This window comes from Odontesthes bonariensis, chromosome 2, assembly GCF_027942865.1.
Source record: "Odontesthes bonariensis isolate fOdoBon6 chromosome 2, fOdoBon6.hap1, whole genome shotgun sequence".
Taxonomy (NCBI): domain Eukaryota; kingdom Metazoa; phylum Chordata; class Actinopteri; order Atheriniformes; family Atherinopsidae; genus Odontesthes; species Odontesthes bonariensis.
Window position 1 is genome coordinate 289,215 of NC_134507.1, and position 26,835 is coordinate 316,049.

At 50.0% G+C, this 26,835-nt stretch overlaps 1 protein-coding gene across 2 annotated transcripts in view; it reads right to left on the bottom strand.

Annotated features, from left to right (window-relative positions):
* Positions 1-26,835, bottom strand: part of tjap1 (tight junction associated protein 1 (peripheral)) — a 49,962-nt gene that overhangs the window by 17,617 nt on the left and 5,510 nt on the right. For both annotated transcript variants that reach the window (XM_075473352.1, XM_075473343.1), the window contains exons 2-4: positions 25,042-25,134; positions 24,850-24,898; positions 19,003-19,169 (exon numbers count right to left, since the gene is read on the bottom strand). In XM_075473352.1, the coding sequence (XP_075329467.1) occupies positions 19,003-19,169; positions 24,850-24,880 (198 nt within the window). In that variant the 5' untranslated portion in view covers positions 24,881-24,898; positions 25,042-25,134. The remainder of the gene's footprint in view (positions 1-19,002; positions 19,170-24,849; positions 24,899-25,041; positions 25,135-26,835) is intronic.

Consider the following 26,835-nt stretch of genomic DNA (forward strand, 5'->3'; position numbering starts at 1 on the left):
AAACCTAGCCTGAGACCAGTTCGAAACCCAGCCTGAAGCCAGTTCCAAACCCAGCCTGAAGCCAGTTCCAAACCCAGCCTGAAAGCAGTTCCTAACCCAGCCTAAAACCAGTTCCAAACCCAGCCTGAAACCAGTTCCAAACCCAGCCTGAAACCAGTTCGTAACCCAGCCTGAAACTTGATTTAAACCCAGCCTCAAACCAATTCCAAACCCAGCCTGAAACCGATTCCTAACCCAGCCTCAAACCAATTCCTAACCCAGCCTGAAATCGATTCCTAATCCAAACTGAAACCAGTTCCTAACCCAAACTGAAACCAGTTCCTAACCCAGTCTGAAACCAGTTCCTAAACCCAGCCTGAAACCAGTTCCAAAACCAGTCTGAAACCAGTTCCTAACCCAAACTGAAACCAGTTCCTAACCCAGCCTGAAACTTGATCTAAATCCAGCCTGAAACCAGTTCCTAACCCAGCCTGAAACCAGATCCTAACCCAGCCTGAAACCAGTTCGTAACCCAGCCTGAAACTTGATCTAAACCCGGCCTGAAACCAGTTCCTAACCCAGCCTGAAACCAGTTCCTAACCCAGCCTGGAACTTGATCTAAATCCAGCCTGAAACCAGTTCCTAACCCAGCCTGAAACCAGTTCCTAACCCAGCCTGAAACCAGTTCCTAACCCAGCCTGAAACCAGTTCCTAACCCAGCCTGAAATCGATTCCTAACCCAAACTGAAACCAGTTCCTAACCCAGTCTGAAACCAGATCCTAAACCCAGCCTGAAACCAGTTCCAAACCCAGTCTGAAACCAGTTCCTAACCCAAACTGAAACCAGTTCCTAACCCAGTCTGAAACCAGTTCCTAAACCCAGCCTGAAACCAGTTCCAAACCCAGTCTGAAACCAGTTCCTAACCCAGCCTGAAACTTGATCTAAATCCAGCCTGAAACCAGTTCCTAACCCAGCCTGAAACCAGTTCCTAACCCAGTCTGAAACCAGTTCCTAACCCAGCCTGAAACTTGATCTAAACCCAGCCTGAAACCAATTCCTAACCCAGCCTGAAACCAGTTCCTAACCCAGCCTGAAACCAGTTCCTAACCCAGCCTGAAACCAGTTCCTAACCCAGCCTGAAACCAGTTCCAAACCCAGCCTGAAACCAGTTCCTAACCCAGCCTGAAACCAGTTCCTAACCCAACCCGAAACCAGTTCCTAACCCAGCCTGAAACTTGATCTAAACCCATTCTCAAACCAATCCCAAACCCAGCCTGAAATCGATTCCTCATCCAGTCTGAAACCAGTTCCTAACCCAGCCTGAAACCAGTTCCAAACCTAACCTGAAACCAGTTCCAAACCCAGCCTGAAACCAGTTCCTAACCCAGCCTCCAATCAGTTCCTAACCCAGCCTGAAACTTGATCTAAACCCGGCCTGAACCAGTTCCAAACCCGGCCTGAAACCAGTTTGTAACCCAGCCTGAAACTTGATCTAAACCCAGCCTGAAACCAGTTCCTAACCCAGCCTGAAACCAGTTTCAAACCCAGCCTGAAACCAGTTCCTAACCCAGCCTGAAACTTGATCTAAACCTGGCCTGAAACCAGTTCCAAACCCAGCCTGAAACCAGTTCCTAACTCCGCCTGAAACGAGTTCCTAACCCAGTCTGAAACTTGATCTAAACCCGCCCTGAAACCAGTTCCAAACCCAGCCTGAAACTTGATCTAAACCCAGCCTGAAGCCAGTTCCAAACCCAGCCTGAAGCCAGTTCCAAACCCAGCCTGAAAGCAGTTCCTAACCCAGCCTGAAAGCAGTTCCTAACCCAGCCTAAAACCAGTTCCAAACCCAGCCTGAAACTTGATCTAAACCCAGCCTGAAGCCAGTTCCAAACCCAGCCTGAAGCCAGTTCCAAACCCAGCCTGAAAGCAGTTCCTAACCCAGCCTAAAACCAGTTCCAAACCCAGCCTGAAACCAGTTCCTAACTCCGCCTGAAACGAGTTCCTAACCCAGTCTGAAACTTGATCTAAACCCGCCCTGAAACCAGTTCCAAACCCAGCCTGAAACTTGATCTAAACCCAGCCTGAAGCCAGTTCCAAACCCAGCCTGAAGCCAGTTCCAAACCCAGCCTGAAAGCAGTTCCTAACCCAGCCTAAAACCAGTTCCAAACCCAGCCTCAAACCAATTCCAAACCCAGCCTGAAACCGATTCCTAACCCAGCCTCAAACCAATTCCTAACCCAGCCTGAAATCGATTCCTAATCCAAACTGAAACCAGTTCCTAACCCAAACTGAAACCAGTTCCTAACCCAGTCTGAAACCAGTTCCTAAACCCAGCCTGAAACCAGTTCCAAACCCAGCCTGACACCAGTTCCTAACCCAGCCTGAAACCAGTTCGTAACCCAGCCTGAAACTTGATCTTAACCCGGCCTGAAACCAGTTCCAAACCCAGACTGAAACCAGTTCCAAACCCAGCCTGAGACCAGTTCGTAACCCAGCCTGTAACTTGATCTAAACCTAGCCTGAAACCAATTCCAAACCCAACCTGACACCGATTCCTAACCCAGTCTGAAACAAGTTCCTAACCCAGTCTGAAACCAGTTCCTAACCCAGCCTGAAACCAGTTCCTAACCCAGCCTGAAACCAGTTCCTAACCCAGCCTGAAACCAGTTCCAAACCCAGCCTGAAACCAGTTCCTAACCGAGCCTGAAACCAGTTCCAAACCCAGCCTGACACCAGTTCCTAACCCAGCCTGAAACTTGATCTAAACCCGGCCTGAAACCAGTTCCTAACCCAGCCTGAAACCAGTTCGTAACCCGCCTGAAACTTGATCTAAACCCGGCCTGAAACCAGTTCCAAACCCAGCCTGAAACCAGTTCCAAACCTAGCCTGAGACCAGTTCGAAACCCAGCCTGAAGCCAGTTCCAAACCCAGCCTGAAGCCAGTTCCAAACCCAGCCTGAAAGCAGTTCCTAACCCAGCCTAAAACCAGTTCCAAACCCAGCCTGAAACCAGTTCCAAACCCAGCCTGAAACCAGTTCGTAACCCAGCCTGAAACTTGATTTAAACCCAGCCTCAAACCAATTCCAAACCCAGCCTGAAACCGATTCCTAACCCAGCCTCAAACCAATTCCTAACCCAGCCTGAAATCGATTCCTAATCCAAACTGAAACCAGTTCCTAACCCAAACTGAAACCAGTTCCTAACCCAGTCTGAAACCAGTTCCTAAACCCAGCCTGAAACCAGTTCCAAAACCAGTCTGAAACCAGTTCCTAACCCAAACTGAAACCAGTTCCTAACCCAGCCTGAAACTTGATCTAAATCCAGCCTGAAACCAGTTCCTAACCCAGCCTGAAACCAGATCCTAACCCAGCCTGAAACCAGATCCTAACCCAGCCTGAAACCAGTTCGTAACCCAGCCTGAAACTTGATCTAAACCCGGCCTGAAACCAGTTCCTAACCCAGCCTGAAACCAGTTCCTAACCCAGCCTGGAACTTGATCTAAATCCAGCCTGAAACCAGTTCCTAACCCAGCCTGAAACCAGTTCCTAACCCAGCCTGAAACCAGTTCCTAACCCAGCCTGAAACCAGTTCCTAACCCAGCCTGAAATCGATTCCTAACCCAAACTGAAACCAGTTCCTAACCCAGTCTGAAACCAGATCCTAAACCCAGCCTGAAACCAGTTCCAAACCCAGTCTGAAACCAGTTCCTAACCCAAACTGAAACCAGTTCCTAACCCAGTCTGAAACCAGTTCCTAAACCCAGCCTGAAACCAGTTCCAAACCCAGTCTGAAACCAGTTCCTAACCCAGCCTGAAACTTGATCTAAATCCAGCCTGAAACCAGTTCCTAACCCAGCCTGAAACCAGTTCCTAACCCAGTCTGAAACCAGTTCCTAACCCAGCCTGAAACTTGATCTAAACCCAGCCTGAAACCAATTCCTAACCCAGCCTGAAACCAGTTCCTAACCCAGCCTGAAACCAGTTCCTAACCCAGCCTGAAACCAGTTCCTAACCCAGCCTGAAACCAGTTCCTAACCCAGCCTGAAACCAGTTCCAAACCCAGCCTGAAACCAGTTCCTAACCCAGCCTGAAACCAGTTCCTAACCCAACCCGAAACCAGTTCCTAACCCAGCCTGAAACTTGATCTAAACCCATTCTCAAACCAATCCCAAACCCAGCCTGAAATCGATTCCTCATCCAGTCTGAAACCAGTTCCTAACCCAGCCTGAAACCAGTTCCAAACCTAACCTGAAACCAGTTCCAAACCCAGCCTGAAACCAGTTCCTAACCCAGCCTCCAATCAGTTCCTAACCCAGCCTGAAACTTGATCTAAACCCGGCCTGAACCAGTTCCAAACCCGGCCTGAAACCAGTTTGTAACCCAGCCTGAAACTTGATCTAAACCCAGCCTGAAACCAGTTCCTAACCCAGCCTGAAACCAGTTCCAAACCTAACCTGAAACCAGTTCCAAACCCAGCCTGAAACCAGTTCCTAACCCAGCCTCCAATCAGTTCCTAACCCAGCCTGAAACTTGATCTAAACCCGGCCTGAACCAGTTCCAAACCCGGCCTGAAACCAGTTTGTAACCCAGCCTGAAACTTGATCTAAACCCAGCCTGAAACCAGTTCCTAACCCAGCCTGAAACCAGTTTCAAACCCAGCCTGAAACCAGTTCCTAACCCAGCCTGAAACTTGATCTAAACCTGGCCTGAAACCAGTTCCAAACCCAGCCTGAAACCAGTTCCTAACTCCGCCTGAAACGAGTTCCTAACCCAGTCTGAAACTTGATCTAAACCCGCCCTGAAACCAGTTCCAAACCCAGCCTGAAACTTGATCTAAACCCAGCCTGAAGCCAGTTCCAAACCCAGCCTGAAGCCAGTTCCAAACCCAGCCTGAAAGCAGTTCCTAACCCAGCCTGAAAGCAGTTCCTAACCCAGCCTAAAACCAGTTCCAAACCCAGCCTCAAACCAGTTCCAAACCCAGCCTGAAACTTGATCTAAACCCAGCCTGAAGCCAGTTCCAAACCCAGCCTGAAGCCAGTTCCAAACCCAGCCTGAAAGCAGTTCCTAACCCAGCCTAAAACCAGTTCCAAACCCAGCCTGAAACCAGTTCCTAACTCCGCCTGAAACGAGTTCCTAACCCAGTCTGAAACTTGATCTAAACCCGCCCTGAAACCAGTTCCAAACCCAGCCTGAAACTTGATCTAAACCCAGCCTGAAGCCAGTTCCAAACCCAGCCTGAAGCCAGTTCCAAACCCAGCCTGAAAGCAGTTCCTAACCCAGCCTAAAACCAGTTCCAAACCCAGCCTCAAACCAATTCCAAACCCAGCCTGAAACCGATTCCTAACCCAGCCTCAAACCAATTCCTAACCCAGCCTGAAATCGATTCCTAATCCAAACTGAAACCAGTTCCTAACCCAAACTGAAACCAGTTCCTAACCCAGTCTGAAACCAGTTCCTAAACCCAGCCTGAAACCAGTTCCAAACCCAGCCTGACACCAGTTCCTAACCCAGCCTGAAACCAGTTCGTAACCCAGCCTGAAACTTGATCTTAACCCGGCCTGAAACCAGTTCCAAACCCAGACTGAAACCAGTTCCAAACCCAGCCTGAGACCAGTTCGTAACCCAGCCTGTAACTTGATCTAAACCTAGCCTGAAACCAATTCCAAACCCAACCTGACACCGATTCCTAACCCAGTCTGAAACAAGTTCCTAACCCAGTCTGAAACCAGTTCCTAACCCAGCCTGAAACCAGTTCCTAACCCAGCCTGAAACCAGTTCCTAACCCAGCCTGAAACCAGTTCCAAACCCAGCCTGAAACCAGTTCCTAACCGAGCCTGAAACCAGTTCCAAACCCAGCCTGACACCAGTTCCTAACCCAGCCTGAAACTTGATCTAAACCCGGCCTGAAACCAGTTCCTAACCCAGCCTGAAACCAGTTCGTAACCCGCCTGAAACTTGATCTAAACCCGGCCTGAAACCAGTTCCAAACCCAGCCTGAAACCAGTTCCAAACCTAGCCTGAGACCAGTTCGAAACCCAGCCTGAAGCCAGTTCCAAACCCAGCCTGAAGCCAGTTCCAAACCCAGCCTGAAAGCAGTTCCTAACCCAGCCTAAAACCAGTTCCAAACCCAGCCTGAAACCAGTTCCAAACCCAGCCTGAAACCAGTTCGTAACCCAGCCTGAAACTTGATTTAAACCCAGCCTCAAACCAATTCCAAACCCAGCCTGAAACCGATTCCTAACCCAGCCTCAAACCAATTCCTAACCCAGCCTGAAATCGATTCCTAATCCAAACTGAAACCAGTTCCTAACCCAAACTGAAACCAGTTCCTAACCCAGTCTGAAACCAGTTCCTAAACCCAGCCTGAAACCAGTTCCAAAACCAGTCTGAAACCAGTTCCTAACCCAAACTGAAACCAGTTCCTAACCCAGCCTGAAACTTGATCTAAATCCAGCCTGAAACCAGTTCCTAACCCAGCCTGAAACCAGATCCTAACCCAGCCTGAAACCAGTTCGTAACCCAGCCTGAAACTTGATCTAAACCCGGCCTGAAACCAGTTCCTAACCCAGCCTGAAACCAGTTCCTAACCCAGCCTGGAACTTGATCTAAATCCAGCCTGAAACCAGTTCCTAACCCAGCCTGAAACCAGTTCCTAACCCAGCCTGAAACCAGTTCCTAACCCAGCCTGAAACCAGTTCCTAACCCAGCCTGAAATCGATTCCTAACCCAAACTGAAACCAGTTCCTAACCCAGTCTGAAACCAGATCCTAAACCCAGCCTGAAACCAGTTCCAAACCCAGTCTGAAACCAGTTCCTAACCCAAACTGAAACCAGTTCCTAACCCAGTCTGAAACCAGTTCCTAAACCCAGCCTGAAACCAGTTCCAAACCCAGTCTGAAACCAGTTCCTAACCCAGCCTGAAACTTGATCTAAATCCAGCCTGAAACCAGTTCCTAACCCAGCCTGAAACCAGTTCCTAACCCAGTCTGAAACCAGTTCCTAACCCAGCCTGAAACTTGATCTAAACCCAGCCTGAAACCAATTCCTAACCCAGCCTGAAACCAGTTCCTAACCCAGCCTGAAACCAGTTCCTAACCCAGCCTGAAACCAGTTCCTAACCCAGCCTGAAACCAGTTCCTAACCCAGCCTGAAACCAGTTCCAAACCCAGCCTGAAACCAGTTCCTAACCCAGCCTGAAACCAGTTCCTAACCCAACCCGAAACCAGTTCCTAACCCAGCCTGAAACTTGATCTAAACCCATTCTCAAACCAATCCCAAACCCAGCCTGAAATCGATTCCTCATCCAGTCTGAAACCAGTTCCTAACCCAGCCTGAAACCAGTTCCAAACCTAACCTGAAACCAGTTCCAAACCCAGCCTGAAACCAGTTCCTAACCCAGCCTGAAACCAGTTCCTAACCCAGCCTCCAATCAGTTCCTAACCCAGCCTGAAACTTGATCTAAACCCGGCCTGAACCAGTTCCAAACCCGGCCTGAAACCAGTTTGTAACCCAGCCTGAAACTTGATCTAAACCCAGCCTGAAACCAGTTCCTAACCCAGCCTGAAACCAGTTTCAAACCCAGCCTGAAACCAGTTCCTAACCCAGCCTGAAACTTGATCTAAACCTGGCCTGAAACCAGTTCCAAACCCAGCCTGAAACCAGTTCCTAACTCCGCCTGAAACGAGTTCCTAACCCAGTCTGAAACTTGATCTAAACCCGCCCTGAAACCAGTTCCAAACCCAGCCTGAAACTTGATCTAAACCCAGCCTGAAGCCAGTTCCAAACCCAGCCTGAAGCCAGTTCCAAACCCAGCCTGAAAGCAGTTCCTAACCCAGCCTGAAAGCAGTTCCTAACCCAGCCTAAAACCAGTTCCAAACCCAGCCTCAAACCAGTTCCAAACCCAGCCTGAAACTTGATCTAAACCCAGCCTGAAGCCAGTTCCAAACCCAGCCTGAAAGCAGTTCCTAACCCAGCCTAAAACCAGTTCCAAACCCAGCCTGAAACCAGTTCCTAACTCCGCCTGAAACGAGTTCCTAACCCAGTCTGAAACTTGATCTAAACCCGCCCTGAAACCAGTTCCAAACCCAGCCTGAAACTTGATCTAAACCCAGCCTGAAGCCAGTTCCAAACCCAGCCTGAAGCCAGTTCCAAACCCAGCCTGAAAGCAGTTCCTAACCCAGCCTAAAACCAGTTCCAAACCCAGCCTCAAACCAATTCCAAACCCAGCCTGAAACCGATTCCTAACCCAGCCTCAAACCAATTCCTAACCCAGCCTGAAATCGATTCCTAATCCAAACTGAAACCAGTTCCTAACCCAAACTGAAACCAGTTCCTAACCCAGTCTGAAACCAGTTCCTAAACCCAGCCTGAAACCAGTTCCAAAACCAGTCTGAAACCAGTTCCTAACCCAAACTGAAACCAGTTCCTAACCCAGCCTGAAACTTGATCTAAATCCAGCCTGAAACCAGTTCCTAACCCAGCCTGAAACCAGATCCTAACCCAGCCTGAAACCAGTTCGTAACCCAGCCTGAAACTTGATCTAAACCCGGCCTGAAACCAGTTCCTAACCCAGCCTGAAACCAGTTCCTAACCCAGTCTGAAACTTGATCTAAATCCAGCCTGAAACCAGTTCCTAACCCAGCCTGAAACCAGTTCCTAACCCAGCCTGAAACCAGTTCCTAACCCAGCCTGAAATCGATTCCTAACCCAAACTGAAACCAGTTCCTAACCCAGTCTGAAACCAGATCCTAAACCCAGCCTGAAACCAGTTCCAAACCCAGTCTGAAACCAGTTCCTAACCCAAACTGAAACCAGTTCCTAACCCAGTCTGAAACCAGTTCCTAAACCCAGCCTGAAACCAGTTCCAAACCCAGTCTGAAACCAGTTCCTAACCCAGCCTGAAACTTGATCTAAATCCAGCCTGAAACCAGTTCCTAACCCAGCCTGAAACCAGATCCTAACCCAGCCTGAAACCAGTTCGTAACCCAGCCTGAAACTTGATCTAAACCCGGCCTGAAACCAGTTCCTAACCCAGCCTGAAACCAGTTCCTAACCCAGCCTGAAACTTGATCTAAATCCAGCCTGAAACCAGTTCCTAACCCAGCCTGAAACCAGTTCCTAACCCAGCCTGAAACTAGTTCCTAACCCAGCCTGAAACCAGTTCCTAACCCAGTCTGAAACCAGTTCCTAACCCAGTCTGAAACCAGTTCCAAACCCAGCCTGAAACCAGTTCCAAACCCAGCCTGAAACTTGATCTAAAACCAATCCCAAACCCAGCCTGAAATCGATTCCTCATCCAGTCTGAAACCAGTTCCTAACCCAGCCTGAAACCAGTTCCAAACCCAACCTGAAACCAGTTCCAAACCCAGCCTGAAACCAGTTCCTAACCCAGCCTCCAATCAGTTCCTAACCCAGCCTGAAACCAGTTCCAAACCCAGCCTGAAACCAGTTCCTAACCCAGCCTGAAACCAGTTCCTAACCCAGCCTGAAACCAGTTCCTAACCCAGCCTGAAACTTGATCTAAACCCAGCCTGAAACCAATTCCTAACCCAGCCTGAAACCAGTTCCTAACCCAGCCTGAAACCAGTTCCTAACCCAGTCTGAAACCAGTTCCTAACCCAGTCTGAAACCAGTTCCTAACCCAGTCTGAAACCAGTTCCTAACCCAGCCTGAAACCAGTTCCTAACCCAACCCGAAACCAGTTCCTAACCCAACCTGAAACCAGTTCCTAACCCAGCCTGAAACCAGTTCGTAACCCAGCCTGTAACTTGATCTAAACCTAGCCTGAAACCAATTCCAAACCCAACCTGACACCGATTCCTAACCCAGTCTGAAACAAGTTCCTAACCCAGTCTGAAACCAGTTCCTAACCCAGCCTGAAACCAGTTCCTAACCCAGCCTGAAACCAGTTCCTAACCCAGCCTGAAACCAGTTCCAAACCCAGCCTGAAACCAGTTCCTAACCGAGCCTGAAACCAGTTCCAAACCCAGCCTGACACCAGTTCCTAACCCAGCCTGAAACTTGATCTAAACCCGGCCTGAAACCAGTTCCTAACCCAGCCTGAAACCAGTTCGTAACCCGCCTGAAACTTGATCTAAACCCGGCCTGAAACCAGTTCCAAACCCAGCCTGAAACCAGTTCCAAACCTAGCCTGAGACCAGTTCGAAACCCAGCCTGAAGCCAGTTCCAAACCCAGCCTGAAGCCAGTTCCAAACCCAGCCTGAAAGCAGTTCCTAACCCAGCCTAAAACCAGTTCCAAACCCAGCCTGAAACCAGTTCCAAACCCAGCCTGAAACCAGTTCGTAACCCAGCCTGAAACTTGATTTAAACCCAGCCTCAAACCAATTCCAAACCCAGCCTGAAACCGATTCCTAACCCAGCCTCAAACCAATTCCTAACCCAGCCTGAAATCGATTCCTAATCCAAACTGAAACCAGTTCCTAACCCAAACTGAAACCAGTTCCTAACCCAGTCTGAAACCAGTTCCTAAACCCAGCCTGAAACCAGTTCCAAAACCAGTCTGAAACCAGTTCCTAACCCAAACTGAAACCAGTTCCTAACCCAGCCTGAAACTTGATCTAAATCCAGCCTGAAACCAGTTCCTAACCCAGCCTGAAACCAGATCCTAACCCAGCCTGAAACCAGATCCTAACCCAGCCTGAAACCAGTTCGTAACCCAGCCTGAAACTTGATCTAAACCCGGCCTGAAACCAGTTCCTAACCCAGCCTGAAACCAGTTCCTAACCCAGCCTGGAACTTGATCTAAATCCAGCCTGAAACCAGTTCCTAACCCAGCCTGAAACCAGTTCCTAACCCAGCCTGAAACCAGTTCCTAACCCAGCCTGAAACCAGTTCCTAACCCAGCCTGAAATCGATTCCTAACCCAAACTGAAACCAGTTCCTAACCCAGTCTGAAACCAGATCCTAAACCCAGCCTGAAACCAGTTCCAAACCCAGTCTGAAACCAGTTCCTAACCCAAACTGAAACCAGTTCCTAACCCAGTCTGAAACCAGTTCCTAAACCCAGCCTGAAACCAGTTCCAAACCCAGTCTGAAACCAGTTCCTAACCCAGCCTGAAACTTGATCTAAATCCAGCCTGAAACCAGTTCCTAACCCAGCCTGAAACCAGTTCCTAACCCAGTCTGAAACCAGTTCCTAACCCAGCCTGAAACTTGATCTAAACCCAGCCTGAAACCAATTCCTAACCCAGCCTGAAACCAGTTCCTAACCCAGCCTGAAACCAGTTCCTAACCCAGCCTGAAACCAGTTCCTAACCCAGCCTGAAACCAGTTCCTAACCCAGCCTGAAACCAGTTCCAAACCCAGCCTGAAACCAGTTCCTAACCCAGCCTGAAACCAGTTCCTAACCCAACCCGAAACCAGTTCCTAACCCAGCCTGAAACTTGATCTAAACCCATTCTCAAACCAATCCCAAACCCAGCCTGAAATCGATTCCTCATCCAGTCTGAAACCAGTTCCTAACCCAGCCTGAAACCAGTTCCAAACCTAACCTGAAACCAGTTCCAAACCCAGCCTGAAACCAGTTCCTAACCCAGCCTCCAATCAGTTCCTAACCCAGCCTGAAACTTGATCTAAACCCGGCCTGAACCAGTTCCAAACCCGGCCTGAAACCAGTTTGTAACCCAGCCTGAAACTTGATCTAAACCCAGCCTGAAACCAGTTCCTAACCCAGCCTGAAACCAGTTCCAAACCTAACCTGAAACCAGTTCCAAACCCAGCCTGAAACCAGTTCCTAACCCAGCCTCCAATCAGTTCCTAACCCAGCCTGAAACTTGATCTAAACCCGGCCTGAACCAGTTCCAAACCCGGCCTGAAACCAGTTTGTAACCCAGCCTGAAACTTGATCTAAACCCAGCCTGAAACCAGTTCCTAACCCAGCCTGAAACCAGTTTCAAACCCAGCCTGAAACCAGTTCCTAACCCAGCCTGAAACTTGATCTAAACCTGGCCTGAAACCAGTTCCAAACCCAGCCTGAAACCAGTTCCTAACTCCGCCTGAAACGAGTTCCTAACCCAGTCTGAAACTTGATCTAAACCCGCCCTGAAACCAGTTCCAAACCCAGCCTGAAACTTGATCTAAACCCAGCCTGAAGCCAGTTCCAAACCCAGCCTGAAGCCAGTTCCAAACCCAGCCTGAAAGCAGTTCCTAACCCAGCCTGAAAGCAGTTCCTAACCCAGCCTAAAACCAGTTCCAAACCCAGCCTCAAACCAGTTCCAAACCCAGCCTGAAACTTGATCTAAACCCAGCCTGAAGCCAGTTCCAAACCCAGCCTGAAGCCAGTTCCAAACCCAGCCTGAAAGCAGTTCCTAACCCAGCCTAAAACCAGTTCCAAACCCAGCCTGAAACCAGTTCCTAACTCCGCCTGAAACGAGTTCCTAACCCAGTCTGAAACTTGATCTAAACCCGCCCTGAAACCAGTTCCAAACCCAGCCTGAAACTTGATCTAAACCCAGCCTGAAGCCAGTTCCAAACCCAGCCTGAAGCCAGTTCCAAACCCAGCCTGAAAGCAGTTCCTAACCCAGCCTAAAACCAGTTCCAAACCCAGCCTCAAACCAATTCCAAACCCAGCCTGAAACCGATTCCTAACCCAGCCTCAAACCAATTCCTAACCCAGCCTGAAATCGATTCCTAATCCAAACTGAAACCAGTTCCTAACCCAAACTGAAACCAGTTCCTAACCCAGTCTGAAACCAGTTCCTAAACCCAGCCTGAAACCAGTTCCAAACCCAGCCTGACACCAGTTCCTAACCCAGCCTGAAACCAGTTCGTAACCCAGCCTGAAACTTGATCTTAACCCGGCCTGAAACCAGTTCCAAACCCAGACTGAAACCAGTTCCAAACCCAGCCTGAGACCAGTTCGTAACCCAGCCTGTAACTTGATCTAAACCTAGCCTGAAACCAATTCCAAACCCAACCTGACACCGATTCCTAACCCAGTCTGAAACAAGTTCCTAACCCAGTCTGAAACCAGTTCCTAACCCAGCCTGAAACCAGTTCCTAACCCAGCCTGAAACCAGTTCCTAACCCAGCCTGAAACCAGTTCCAAACCCAGCCTGAAACCAGTTCCTAACCGAGCCTGAAACCAGTTCCAAACCCAGCCTGACACCAGTTCCTAACCCAGCCTGAAACTTGATCTAAACCCGGCCTGAAACCAGTTCCTAACCCAGCCTGAAACCAGTTCGTAACCCGCCTGAAACTTGATCTAAACCCGGCCTGAAACCAGTTCCAAACCCAGCCTGAAACCAGTTCCAAACCTAGCCTGAGACCAGTTCGAAACCCAGCCTGAAGCCAGTTCCAAACCCAGCCTGAAGCCAGTTCCAAACCCAGCCTGAAAGCAGTTCCTAACCCAGCCTAAAACCAGTTCCAAACCCAGCCTGAAACCAGTTCCAAACCCAGCCTGAAACCAGTTCGTAACCCAGCCTGAAACTTGATTTAAACCCAGCCTCAAACCAATTCCAAACCCAGCCTGAAACCGATTCCTAACCCAGCCTCAAACCAATTCCTAACCCAGCCTGAAATCGATTCCTAATCCAAACTGAAACCAGTTCCTAACCCAAACTGAAACCAGTTCCTAACCCAGTCTGAAACCAGTTCCTAAACCCAGCCTGAAACCAGTTCCAAAACCAGTCTGAAACCAGTTCCTAACCCAAACTGAAACCAGTTCCTAACCCAGCCTGAAACTTGATCTAAATCCAGCCTGAAACCAGTTCCTAACCCAGCCTGAAACCAGATCCTAACCCAGCCTGAAACCAGTTCGTAACCCAGCCTGAAACTTGATCTAAACCCGGCCTGAAACCAGTTCCTAACCCAGCCTGAAACCAGTTCCTAACCCAGCCTGGAACTTGATCTAAATCCAGCCTGAAACCAGTTCCTAACCCAGCCTGAAACCAGTTCCTAACCCAGCCTGAAACCAGTTCCTAACCCAGCCTGAAACCAGTTCCTAACCCAGCCTGAAATCGATTCCTAACCCAAACTGAAACCAGTTCCTAACCCAGTCTGAAACCAGATCCTAAACCCAGCCTGAAACCAGTTCCAAACCCAGTCTGAAACCAGTTCCTAACCCAAACTGAAACCAGTTCCTAACCCAGTCTGAAACCAGTTCCTAAACCCAGCCTGAAACCAGTTCCAAACCCAGTCTGAAACCAGTTCCTAACCCAGCCTGAAACTTGATCTAAATCCAGCCTGAAACCAGTTCCTAACCCAGCCTGAAACCAGTTCCTAACCCAGTCTGAAACCAGTTCCTAACCCAGCCTGAAACTTGATCTAAACCCAGCCTGAAACCAATTCCTAACCCAGCCTGAAACCAGTTCCTAACCCAGCCTGAAACCAGTTCCTAACCCAGCCTGAAACCAGTTCCTAACCCAGCCTGAAACCAGTTCCTAACCCAGCCTGAAACCAGTTCCAAACCCAGCCTGAAACCAGTTCCTAACCCAGCCTGAAACCAGTTCCTAACCCAACCCGAAACCAGTTCCTAACCCAGCCTGAAACTTGATCTAAACCCATTCTCAAACCAATCCCAAACCCAGCCTGAAATCGATTCCTCATCCAGTCTGAAACCAGTTCCTAACCCAGCCTGAAACCAGTTCCAAACCTAACCTGAAACCAGTTCCAAACCCAGCCTGAAACCAGTTCCTAACCCAGCCTGAAACCAGTTCCTAACCCAGCCTCCAATCAGTTCCTAACCCAGCCTGAAACTTGATCTAAACCCGGCCTGAACCAGTTCCAAACCCGGCCTGAAACCAGTTTGTAACCCAGCCTGAAACTTGATCTAAACCCAGCCTGAAACCAGTTCCTAACCCAGCCTGAAACCAGTTTCAAACCCAGCCTGAAACCAGTTCCTAACCCAGCCTGAAACTTGATCTAAACCTGGCCTGAAACCAGTTCCAAACCCAGCCTGAAACCAGTTCCTAACTCCGCCTGAAACGAGTTCCTAACCCAGTCTGAAACTTGATCTAAACCCGCCCTGAAACCAGTTCCAAACCCAGCCTGAAACTTGATCTAAACCCAGCCTGAAGCCAGTTCCAAACCCAGCCTGAAGCCAGTTCCAAACCCAGCCTGAAAGCAGTTCCTAACCCAGCCTGAAAGCAGTTCCTAACCCAGCCTAAAACCAGTTCCAAACCCAGCCTCAAACCAGTTCCAAACCCAGCCTGAAACTTGATCTAAACCCAGCCTGAAGCCAGTTCCAAACCCAGCCTGAAGCCAGTTCCAAACCCAGCCTGAAAGCAGTTCCTAACCCAGCCTAAAACCAGTTCCAAACCCAGCCTGAAACCAGTTCCTAACTCCGCCTGAAACGAGTTCCTAACCCAGTCTGAAACTTGATCTAAACCCGCCCTGAAACCAGTTCCAAACCCAGCCTGAAACTTGATCTAAACCCAGCCTGAAGCCAGTTCCAAACCCAGCCTGAAGCCAGTTCCAAACCCAGCCTGAAAGCAGTTCCTAACCCAGCCTAAAACCAGTTCCAAACCCAGCCTCAAACCAATTCCAAACCCAGCCTGAAACCGATTCCTAACCCAGCCTCAAACCAATTCCTAACCCAGCCTGAAATCGATTCCTAATCCAAACTGAAACCAGTTCCTAACCCAAACTGAAACCAGTTCCTAACCCAGTCTGAAACCAGTTCCTAAACCCAGCCTGAAACCAGTTCCAAAACCAGTCTGAAACCAGTTCCTAACCCAAACTGAAACCAGTTCCTAACCCAGCCTGAAACTTGATCTAAATCCAGCCTGAAACCAGTTCCTAACCCAGCCTGAAACCAGATCCTAACCCAGCCTGAAACCAGTTCGTAACCCAGCCTGAAACTTGATCTAAACCCGGCCTGAAACCAGTTCCTAACCCAGCCTGAAACCAGTTCCTAACCCAGTCTGAAACTTGATCTAAATCCAGCCTGAAACCAGTTCCTAACCCAGCCTGAAACCAGTTCCTAACCCAGCCTGAAACCAGTTCCTAACCCAGCCTGAAATCGATTCCTAACCCAAACTGAAACCAGTTCCTAACCCAGTCTGAAACCAGATCCTAAACCCAGCCTGAAACCAGTTCCAAACCCAGTCTGAAACCAGTTCCTAACCCAAACTGAAACCAGTTCCTAACCCAGTCTGAAACCAGTTCCTAAACCCAGCCTGAAACCAGTTCCAAACCCAGTCTGAAACCAGTTCCTAACCCAGCCTGAAACTTGATCTAAATCCAGCCTGAAACCAGTTCCTAACCCAGCCTGAAACCAGATCCTAACCCAGCCTGAAACCAGTTCGTAACCCAGCCTGAAACTTGATCTAAACCCGGCCTGAAACCAGTTCCTAACCCAGCCTGAAACCAGTTCCTAACCCAGCCTGAAACTTGATCTAAATCCAGCCTGAAACCAGTTCCTAACCCAGCCTGAAACCAGTTCCTAACCCAGCCTGAAACTAGTTCCTAACCCAGCCTGAAACCAGTTCCTAACCCAGTCTGAAACCAGTTCCTAACCCAGTCTGAAACCAGTTCCAAACCCAGCCTGAAACCAGTTCCAAACCCAGCCTGAAACTTGATCTAAAACCAATCCCAAACCCAGCCTGAAATCGATTCCTCATCCAGTCTGAAACCAGTTCCTAACCCAGCCTGAAACCAGTTCCAAACCCAACCTGAAACCAGTTCCAAACCCAACCTGAAACCAGTTCCTAACCCAGCCTCCAATCAGTTCCTAACCCAGCCTGAAACCAGTTCCAAACCCAGCCTGAAACCAGTTCCTAACCCAGCCTGAAACCAGTTCCTAACCCAGCCTGAAACCAGTTCCTAACCCAGCCTGAAACTTGATCTAAACCCAGCCTGAAACCAATTCCTAACCCAGCCTGAAACCAGTTCCTAACCCAGCCTGAAACCAGTTCCTAACCCAGTCTGAAACCAGTTCCTAACCCAGTCTGAAACCAGTTCCTAACCCAGTCTGAAACCAGTTCCTAACCCAGCCTGAAACCAGTTCCTAACCCAACCCGAAACCAGTTCCTAACCCAACCTGAAACCAGTTCCTAACCCAGCCTGAAACCAGTTCCTAACCCAGCCTGAAACCAGTTCCTAACCCAGTCTGAAACCAGTTCCTAACCCAGTCTGAAACCAGTTCCTAACCCAGCCTGTAACCAGTTCCTAACCCAGCCTGAAACTTGATCTAAACCCAGCCTGAAACCAGTTCCTAACCCAGCCTGAAACCGGTTCCTAAGCCAGCCTGAAACCAGTTCCTAACCCAGTCTGAAACCAGTTCCTAATCCCAGCCTGAAACCAGTTCCTAACCCAGCCTGAAACTTGATCTAAATCCAGCCTGAAACCAGTTCCTAACCCAGCCTGAAACCAGATCCTAACCCAGCCTGAAACCAGTTAGTAACCCAGCCTGAAACTTGATCTAAACCCGGCCTGAAATCAGTTCCTAACCCAGCCTGAAACCAGTTCCTAACCCAGCCTGAAACTTGATCTAAATCCAGCCTGAAACCAGTTCCTAACCCAGCCTGAAACCAGATCCTAACCCAGCCTGACACCAGATCCTAACCCAGCCTGAAACCAGTTCCTAACCCAGCCTGAAACCAGTTCCTAACCCAGCCTGAAACTTGATCTAAACCCAGCCTGAAACCAGTTCCTAACCCAGCCTGAAACTTGATCTAAACCCAGCCTGAAACCAGTTCCTAACCCAGCCTGAAACTTGATCTAAACCCAGCCTGAAACCAGTTCCTAACCCAGCCTGAAACTTGATCTAAACCCAGCCTGAAACCAGTTCCTAACCCAGCCTGAAACTTGATCTAAACCCGGCCTGAAACCAGTTCCTAACCCAGCCTGAAACTTGATCTAAACCCAGCCTGAAACCAGTTCCGTCCCATAGAACACAGATGAAAGCTTGTGTCTTCAGGTGGTTCACCATCTTTTTCTCGGTTAACACAAAAATGGCTGAAAAAGAACAATTCCTCCCCTGACCTACCTTGATTTGGGAGAACAGAGAAAGATTAGAAAGCGGGGGTTTGTATCTTGGACACTCTTTTGTGTCCTGAGCCTCCATCTTTACTCCTTTAGCCGCCTCCTCTTTAGGCCCCGCCTTCTGCGTGACATCATCAGGCCCCACCCCCTCCAGGGGCTGGCACCAGCTGTCCGGCCGCAGCAACGACGCCACCCAGTCGTTCCAGCGTCGAGTCCTGTCCGTGGACTCCGCCTGCTGGTTCCCCTGGGAGTGGCGGCGGTTCTCCAGGGGGGGGGTGGGGCTTCCCTGCTCGCTACCACGTGACCCGCTGAGCAGCATAAGGCGGGCGGGGCTAAGGACCCGGCTGGTGATCTCGTCCAGAAAGTTGGAGAAACGAACCTTATCCTCCAGAACCTGCATCTTCCAGTTCCAGTTGGTCCTGCACGGGGAGGGCGGCGCCGAGGACCGCAGCGAGGACCGCAGCGAGGACCGCAGCGAGGATGGCGCCCGCAGTTCTGCCCGGTCCAAGGAATGAGCCGGTAAGTGGCGTGCGCCATCCTCCAGCAGTTCAACAGACTTTGACTTTCTGATGATGTCATAGGTGTGGTCGAAGGCCGACGGCGCCGGCTGCTTCAGGATGCCCTTAGGGGGGGCGGGAGCCGGGAGCCGGCTGGCGCTGGCCTGCGTCTGGCTGTGGCGCTCTCCTCTGGGCGGACGGGCTGGGGAGCGTTTCCTCGTGGAGGCGGAGCTTCTGTGCGGTCCTCTGCTGCTGGAGCCCTTAGCAGCTTGGTGGGGTCTCGTCCCTTGGCGAGGATTTGACACGTAGCGGTCAGACGCAGTGACGCCCACCGGCATAGTCCTGGTCTGGTTGGTCCGGGTCGGGCGGTGGGCCGGGCTACTGAAGAGCAGCGGCGGCGGGATGCATAGCTCCAGGCTGGACAGGCTGGAGACGTCCAGCTCGCTGTCCGAGTGCGGCGGGGTCCGGGCGTCATGCCGCATTCGCTCATTATGCGGGCGCGGACAGCCGACGTACCCGGGGAGGCGGGTGTAGTGGGCGAGGAGCTGTGGGGGGTGTGGAGGTTTGTTTAGGGGACGTTTGTTTACCTGATTGATGTCGAGCTGCGGTGCAGGCGGCGGCGGCGCAGTGGGCAGGGCGTGGCGAGTCTCGCGGTGTTGAGGCGGAGCCTTTCGGTATGGCTTCCTGGCGGGGGCAGCGCTCGTCATCCTGGGCCCGCGTCCTACCTGTCCTGGTTCCGGTCGGTCGGTCGGTCCTGCCAGGAGAACACACGTTAGAGGAGTCAACAACGCCTGCCGCTCGCCCGACTGCTCGCCACAACGCCTCCACCACGACTGGCGCTGGCGAACGCGGTCACAGTGCCCTCCCATCCCACACTTTCCCTCTCTGTGTGCGCAGATCGATGTTCGGTCGCCCCGGATCAACATCAAACACGCCGTGTGTGCGTGGTGTCCTCAGGGAGTTATTGATCGCTCTGTTTCCAGAACAGGAAGTGCCATGCTATCGATTTGAGCGGTGCTAATGTTAGCCTGTCGGCCTGTTTATGTGAATGAAACAGGAGCTAACATGCTAACATGCTAACGGTCGGTCGGGAGGTTTTTGTTTACAGTCGATCAGCTGGCTGTGATGTCACTGAAGGAGCAGCTGTTAGCCGCCGTTAGCTTAGCATTAAGTCTCAGCACTTGGTCCAAACGGAACCACCTCACAGGTCAGTATGATGGGAGCAGCCTCTACTATGAAAATCTAACTTTTAGCGGTCATAGATCCAGGAGTCAGAACTCAGAGTTTGGTCCAAACGGCACCGAAAAAATGACGGTGGAACAAACTGCCAGTGGAGATTAAACTTTCACCAAATGGAGACATTTTTAAATCCAGGTTAAAAACATTTCTGTTCTCATGTGTCTATGCATGAAATCTGCACGATATCTTTGAACGTATCTGGACTGTTGCTTGTTTTTAAATTCATTTAAATTATTTTATTTGTTTCTCTTTATATCCTTTTATGTATTTTTAATGCTTCTTCCACTCCCTGCTGCAATGCTTTTATTTTATGTAAAGCACTTTGAATTGTTTGTACATGAAATGTGCTATATAAATAAATTTGATTTTGATTTGATGATGGTGTTCCAGGATCCAAACAGGACAGTTTCCTGATTCCTCTCATTTCAATTACTCCCCTCCATGTTAGATAATATTCTGTTTCATTTGGACTCAGTATCTGGGAACCTGGGGTCTGACGACAGTTTTAATCCAAAACTTTGGCTCAATCCTGACCTCATCTGAACACATTTACATCTCAAGTCTTTGATTTTTCCATCATGTGGATTTCTCAGTCATCCGAGGTTTGAATGCCATAAGATTTCTAGGTTTCTTTGCCAAGTGGACGACCAAATCTATAATTATTCCATAATGGAACACTTAAAACTTCAGTTAGAAATCTTAAAATTCATCTGATTGTTAAATAGTTTTGTAATGAAGCACAACATCTGAATCAGGGGGTTAAACAGCTTCCTGCTTCCCACTTTATCCCCATTGTTCCATATGAATGGAAAAGAGATTCTGAGTGCCGTCTTTGACATTATTTATGACATTTTTAACTCCAAAAAAGGGTCCAAATCTGACATGGGAATTACAACCATCAGGTGAACATCAGAATGAAACTGAGTGAGAACAGATTTGTGGTAAAGAACATTTGAAGATAATCCCGGTTGATTTTATGACCCAGAATGGTTTTGAATTCTTTTCAATCACAAGAAGGCACTTATGTGATGATGGAAGGTCCGATAATGTTTGAGTGGCACCTGGTGGCCATCAGAGATATTACACCTCCACCCAAACGGGCTCCGATGCAGCCATCTGACACCATCTGGGGCAGTTGGTTACCTCGGTGGAAACCTCTCACGGTTCTGTGGTTCTGATTACAAACCACCCAAAGGAAATAAAAAAGTCGACCATGAGTCGGTGTTTAATTTAAACAAAATGAACGGGAACATATAAGGCGGTGCACGAGAGGCCACACCCACCGTATGTTTATAGCATGGTTTTAAACTACAGTCCCCCCTTCTGCAGTTCTTCAGCTGATCACTTCCTGTTTTATCATGACCCGTCTGGTCCAAATGAACTGAAGGATTTACCAGAACGTCCCTGAAGTGAGGCCTACTGGGGCCTGTAACTGACCCGGTGTTAGGTGCGTTACAGTTGACGCGTCGCTCACAGCGGTGGCGGACCGTGACGTCAAAATGATGTTTCAGGCCTGGCGCTTGCCTTGAAAACGCGGCGCAGCGTGGTGTCGTCCGCCAGTCGATTTCTGTAACTTGGCGGCGCCAACAACGACAGACCGGATGGACCGATGTGAGACCGGCTCAGTCAGGAGGTGCGTTTGTACAGGCAGCTGTACGAAACTGCAGAGAAACAGCACAGGGAGCACGTAAACTCCCAAAACTGGTGCACAGAGATGGGCAGAACTTTGGGGAAAGAGTGAGAGTTGTGGAAGAATGTGTGGAAGAAGCTACGGGACAGATGCCTGAAGGCAAAGAAGAGGGCAGAGACTCTGTTGATGCCGGGGGCTTCAGACCTTCACCTCTTTTAACTGAATAAAAAAAATAATTAATTATCCAGATACTGCAGCAGCATCATTAATGACAGTGTTCCTGCTCTTCATCGTTTTCTTCTCCACTTTCTTCGTTGTAGAGTAGTTAGCTGTAACCTTAACGTAGCAGCGCCACCTCTGTGACGGAGAAAATTGCAACTACAGGCGCATTGACTTACGCCACCGTATATATTACCGGCACGAAATCGTGACGTCATCAACACCGCTCGCGCTAGCAGACGTGGCAACCATGCTAGAGCCTTAAGGTGCGTTCCACCCGGTGTTAGGTGCGTTCCATCCGGTGTTAGGTGCGTTAGGTGCGTTCCACCCGGTGTTAGGTGCGTTCCACCCGGTGTTAGGTGCGTTAGGTGCGTTCCACCCGGTGTTAGGTGCGTTAGGTGCGTTCCACCCGGTGTTAGGTGCGTTAGGTGCGTTCCACCCGGTGTTAGGTGCGTTAGGTGCGTTCCACCCGGTGTTAGGTGCGTTAGGTGCGTTCCACCCGGTGTTAGGTGCGTTAGGTGCGTTCCACCCGGTGTTAGGTGCGTTAGGTGCGTTCCACCCGGTGTTAGGTGCGTTAGGTGCGTTCCACCCGGTGTTAGGTGCGTTAGGTGCGTTCCACCCGGTGTTAGGTGCGTTCGGTGCGTTCCACCCGGTGTTAGGTGCGTTCGGTGTGTTAAGTGCGTTCCACCCGGTGTTAGGTGCGTTAGGTGCGTTCCACCCGGTGTTAGGTGTGTTGTGTTAGGTGCGTTCCACCCGGTGTTAGGTGTGTTGTGTTAGGTGCGTTCCACCCGGTGTTAGGTGTGTTGTGTTAGGTGCGTTAGGTGCGTTCCACCCGGTGTTAGGTGCGTTAGGTGCGTTCCACCCGGTGTTAGGTGCGTTGTGTTAGGTGCGTTCCACCCGTTGTTAGGTGTGTTGTGTTAGGTGCGTTAGGTGCGTTCCACCCGGTGTTAGGTGCGTTAGGTGCGTTCCACCCGGTGTTAGGTGCGTTAGGTGCGTTCCACCCGTTGTTAGGTGTGTTGTGTTAGGTGCGTTCCACCCGTTGTTAGGTGTGTTGTGTTAGGTGCGTTCCACCCGGTGTTAGGTGTGTTGTGTTAGGTGCGTTCCACCCGTTGTTAGGTGTGTTGTGTTAGGTGCGTTCCACCCGGTGTTAGGTGCGTTAGGTGCGTTCCACCCGGTGTTAGGTGCGTTAGGTGCGTTCCACCCGGTGTTAGGTGCGTTAGGTGCGTTCCACCCGTTGTTAGGTGTGTTGTGTTAGGTGCGTTCCACCCGTTGTTAGGTGTGTTGTGTTAGGTGCGTTCCACCCGGTGTTAGGTGTGTTGTGTTAGGTGCGTTCCACCCGTTGTTAGGTGTGTTGTGTTAGGTGCGTTCCACCCGGTGTTAGGTGCGTTAGGTGCGTTCCACCCGGTGTTAGGTGCGTTAGGTGCGTTCCACCCGGTGTTAGGTGCGTTAGGTGCGTTCCACCCGGTGTTAGGTGCGTTAGGTGCGTTCCACCCGGTGTTAGGTGCGTTAGGTGCGTTCCACCCGGTGTTAGGTGCGTTAGGTGCGTTCCACCCGGTGTTAGGTGCGTTGTGTTAGGTGCGTTCCACCCGGTGTTAGGTGCGTTGTGTTAGGTGCGTTCCACCCGGTGTTAGGTGCGTTGTGTTAGGTGCGTTCCACCCGGTGTTAGGTGCGTTGTGTTAGGTGCGTTCCACCCGGTGTTAGGTGCGTTGTGTTAGGTGCGTTCCACCCGGTGTTAGGTGCGTTCCACCCGTTGTTAGGTGTGTTGTGTTAGGTGCGTTAGGTGCGTTCCACCCGGTGTTAGGTGCGTTAGGTGCGTTCCACCCGGTGTTAGGTGCGTTGTGTTAGGTGCGTTCCACCCGTTGTTAGGTGCGTTCCACCCGGTGTTAGGTGTGTTAGGTGCGTTCCACCCGGTGTTAGGTGTGTTAGGTGCGTTCCACCCGGTGTTAGGTGTGTTAGGTGCGTTCCACCCGTTGTTAGGTGCGTTCCACCCGGTGTTAGGTGTGTTAGGTGCGTTCCACCCGGTGTTAGGTGTGTTAGGTGCGTTCCACCCGGTGTTAGGTGTGTTAGGTGCGTTCCACCCGGTGTTAGGTGTGTTAGGTGCGTTCCACCCGGTGTTAGGTGTGTTGTGTTAGGTGCGTTCCACCCGTTGTTAGGTGTGTTGTGTTAGGTGCGTTCCACCCGTTGTTAGGTGCGTTCCACCCGGTGTTAGGTGTGTTGTGTTAGGTGCGTTCCACCCGGTGTTAGGTGCGTTCCACCCGGTGTTAGGTGTGTTGTGTTAGGTGCGTTCCACCCGGTGTTAGGTGTGTTGTGTTAGGTGCGTTCCACCCGGTGTTAGGTGTGTTGTGTTAGGTGCGTTCCACCCGGTGTTAGGTGTGTTAGGTGCGTTCCACCCGGTGTTAGGTGCGTTAGGTGCGTTCCACCCGGTGTTAGGTGCGTTAGGTGCGTTCCACCCGGTGTTAGGTGCGTTAGGTGCGTTCCACCCGGTGTTAGGTGCGTTAGGTGCGTTCCACCCGGTGTTAGGTGTGTTAGGTGCGTTCCACCCGGTGTTAGGTGCGTTGTGTTAGGTGCGTTCCACCCGGTGTTAGGTGCGTTGTGTTAGGTGCGTTCCACCCGGTGTTAGGTGCGTTGTGTTAGGTGCGTTCCACCCGGTGTTAGGTGTGTTGTGTTAGGTGCGTTCCACCCGGTGTTAGGTGCGTTCCACCCGTTGTTAGGTGTGTTGTGTTAGGTGCGTTAGGTGCGTTCCACCCGGTGTTAGGTGCGTTAGGTGCGTTCCACCCGGTGTTAGGTGCGTTAGGTGCGTTCCACCCGGTGTTAGGTGCGTTAGGTGCGTTCCACCCGGTGTTAGGTGTGTTAGGTGCGTTCCACCCGGTGTTAGGTGCGTTGTGTTAGGTGCGTTCCACCCGGTGTTAGGTGTGTTGTGTTAGGTGCGTTCCACCCGTTGTTAGGTGTGTTGTGTTAGGTGCGTTCCACCCGTTGTTAGGTGTGTTGTGTTAGGTGCGTTCCACCCGGTGTTAGGTGCGTTCCACCCGGTGTTAGGTGTGTTCCACCCGGTGTTAGGTGTGTTCCACCCGGTGTTAGGTGTGTTAGGTGCGTTCCACCCGGTGTTAGGTGCGTTCCACCCGGTGTTAGGTGTGTTAGGTGTGTTCCACCCGGTGTTAGGTGCGTTCCACCCGGTGTTAGGTGCGTTAGGTGCGTTCCACCCGGTGTTAGGTGCGTTAGGTGCGTTCCACCCGGTGTTAGGTGCGTTAGGTGCGTTCCACCCGGTGTTAGGTGCGTTCCACCCGGTGTTAGGTGCGTTCCACCCGGTGTTAGGTGCGTTCCACCTGGTGTGGGTCAGGGTTTGTACCTGAATTGTGAGCGGCTCCTTCACACTTCATCCACTGATGTGATCAAATCTGAAAAACAGAAAAACCAACAGCGTTACATGAAGTAACAGCTGATCTATGAGGTCAGCATGTGACACACTGATCAAATGAATCCTGGATTCATCATCCTGCCATAAAAAGAAGACTTCTTTGACACAGCAGATCCTCCTCACCTCAAGGCTCTTCATCCTCTCTGCTGCCTCTGTCCGCTCTCAGTCAGCCCCGCCTCCCTCAGAAAGGTCATGTGACCTCACGCCTCCGATGACCTGAAACACGAGACGGACACACAAAGGTTGAGTCCATGAGGCTGTCACACATAGCCAACACAGAGGTGAAGGTTACAGGTGAAGCCCCGCCCCTAAATGTGACCATGGTCATAAAGGCGAAGAACCATTTATAAAGGTGAAGAACCATTTATGAAGGCGAAGAGTCATTTATAATGGCTAACAGTCAGAAATAAAGGTGAACTCGCCATTTATGAAGGCGAAGAACCATTTATAAAGGCAAACTCGCTATTTATTGTCATCAAAACATAGTCGTCATAAGCCAAGAACCTTTAAAATGTTTTCATCCCCTGGTTTCGTGCATGGAGCTGCTCACAGGTACGTCATGGGAAATAACTGACATGATCTGAACATGAAACCAGACGCACGTCACACCTGAGCACATGTTCACCTGAACTCATGTTCACCTGAGCCCACACACACACCTGAGCTCATGTTCACCTGAGCTCAGGTGGCGTCTGCAGACGGTTCTTTTGTTCTTCCAGGTTCTGGTTTCAGTGTAATCTGTTGGTTTCCTTAGCTAGAAAATTGTTTTTGAATTGGCTCTATATGAACGAATTGGATTATTTTATGAATAATTATGATTACAATTAATTGAATTCCAATTGGCTTGAATTGGACTTTATTATCCAATTGCCTTGAGATGACATTTGTTGTATTTGGCGCTATATAAATAAATTAATTGAATTTGTTTCAGCCATCAGAACAGATCAGATCAGACCGGAACAGGCCCAGACCTATTCCAGAAATCAATTCTGATACGAGGTCAATCCCAGATGTATCAGAAGGTTATTGATCATAGTGATCAGCTTTTTGTCTGATCAGACATGAATCATAGATGGAACAACGTGAACGAAAGTGGAAGTCTTGATAACTTTCAATCAGGCTTCAGACATCATCACAGCACTGAAACAGCTCTGGTCAAAGTGTTAAACGACATCAGGTTGAATACTGATTCTGGTAATGTTTCAGTCCTGGTTCTGTTGGACCTCAGCGCTGCGTTTGATACTGTAGATCACAGAATCCTGTTGCACAGGCTGGAAAACTGGGTTGGACTTTCTGGAGCGGTCCTTAACCGGTTCAGGTCCTACTTAGAAGGCCGGAGTTATTTTGTTACAATTGACAGCTATGAATCTGAGCGAGTGACCATGACTTGTGGAGTCCCCCAGGGGTCAATTCTTGGACCTCTTCTGTTTAACTTGTATATGCTCCCTTTGGGTCAGATATTGCAGAACTTTAACATCAATTATCACAGTTATGCAGACGATACAACTTTATGTGTCTCTGTCACCATGGCGACTGCAGCCCAGCAGACGTACTGTGTCACACTGGAAAAAATGCCCCTCCTTGTGACAGATTTGTTCTGTAAAGTTCTCCTGTCGGTTCTGGGTTCTTAGTTGTGACAGTTTTATTCTGGAAGGTTCTGCTGTTGGTTCTGGGTTCTTGGTTGTGACAGTTTTATTCTGGAAGGCTCTGCTGTCGGTTCTGGGTTCTTCGTTGTGACAGTTTTGTTCTGTAAAGTTCTGCTGTCGGTTACCAAAAAAACAACAAATAAAAGATGTTTTTGCTTGAAATAAGCAAAAAAAAAAAAATCTGCCAATGGAACTAGTGAAAATCGGCTTGTCAAGATTTCTTGAAATAAAATGTGATATTTAGGACTTTTGAGTTAAAAGTGATCTTGAA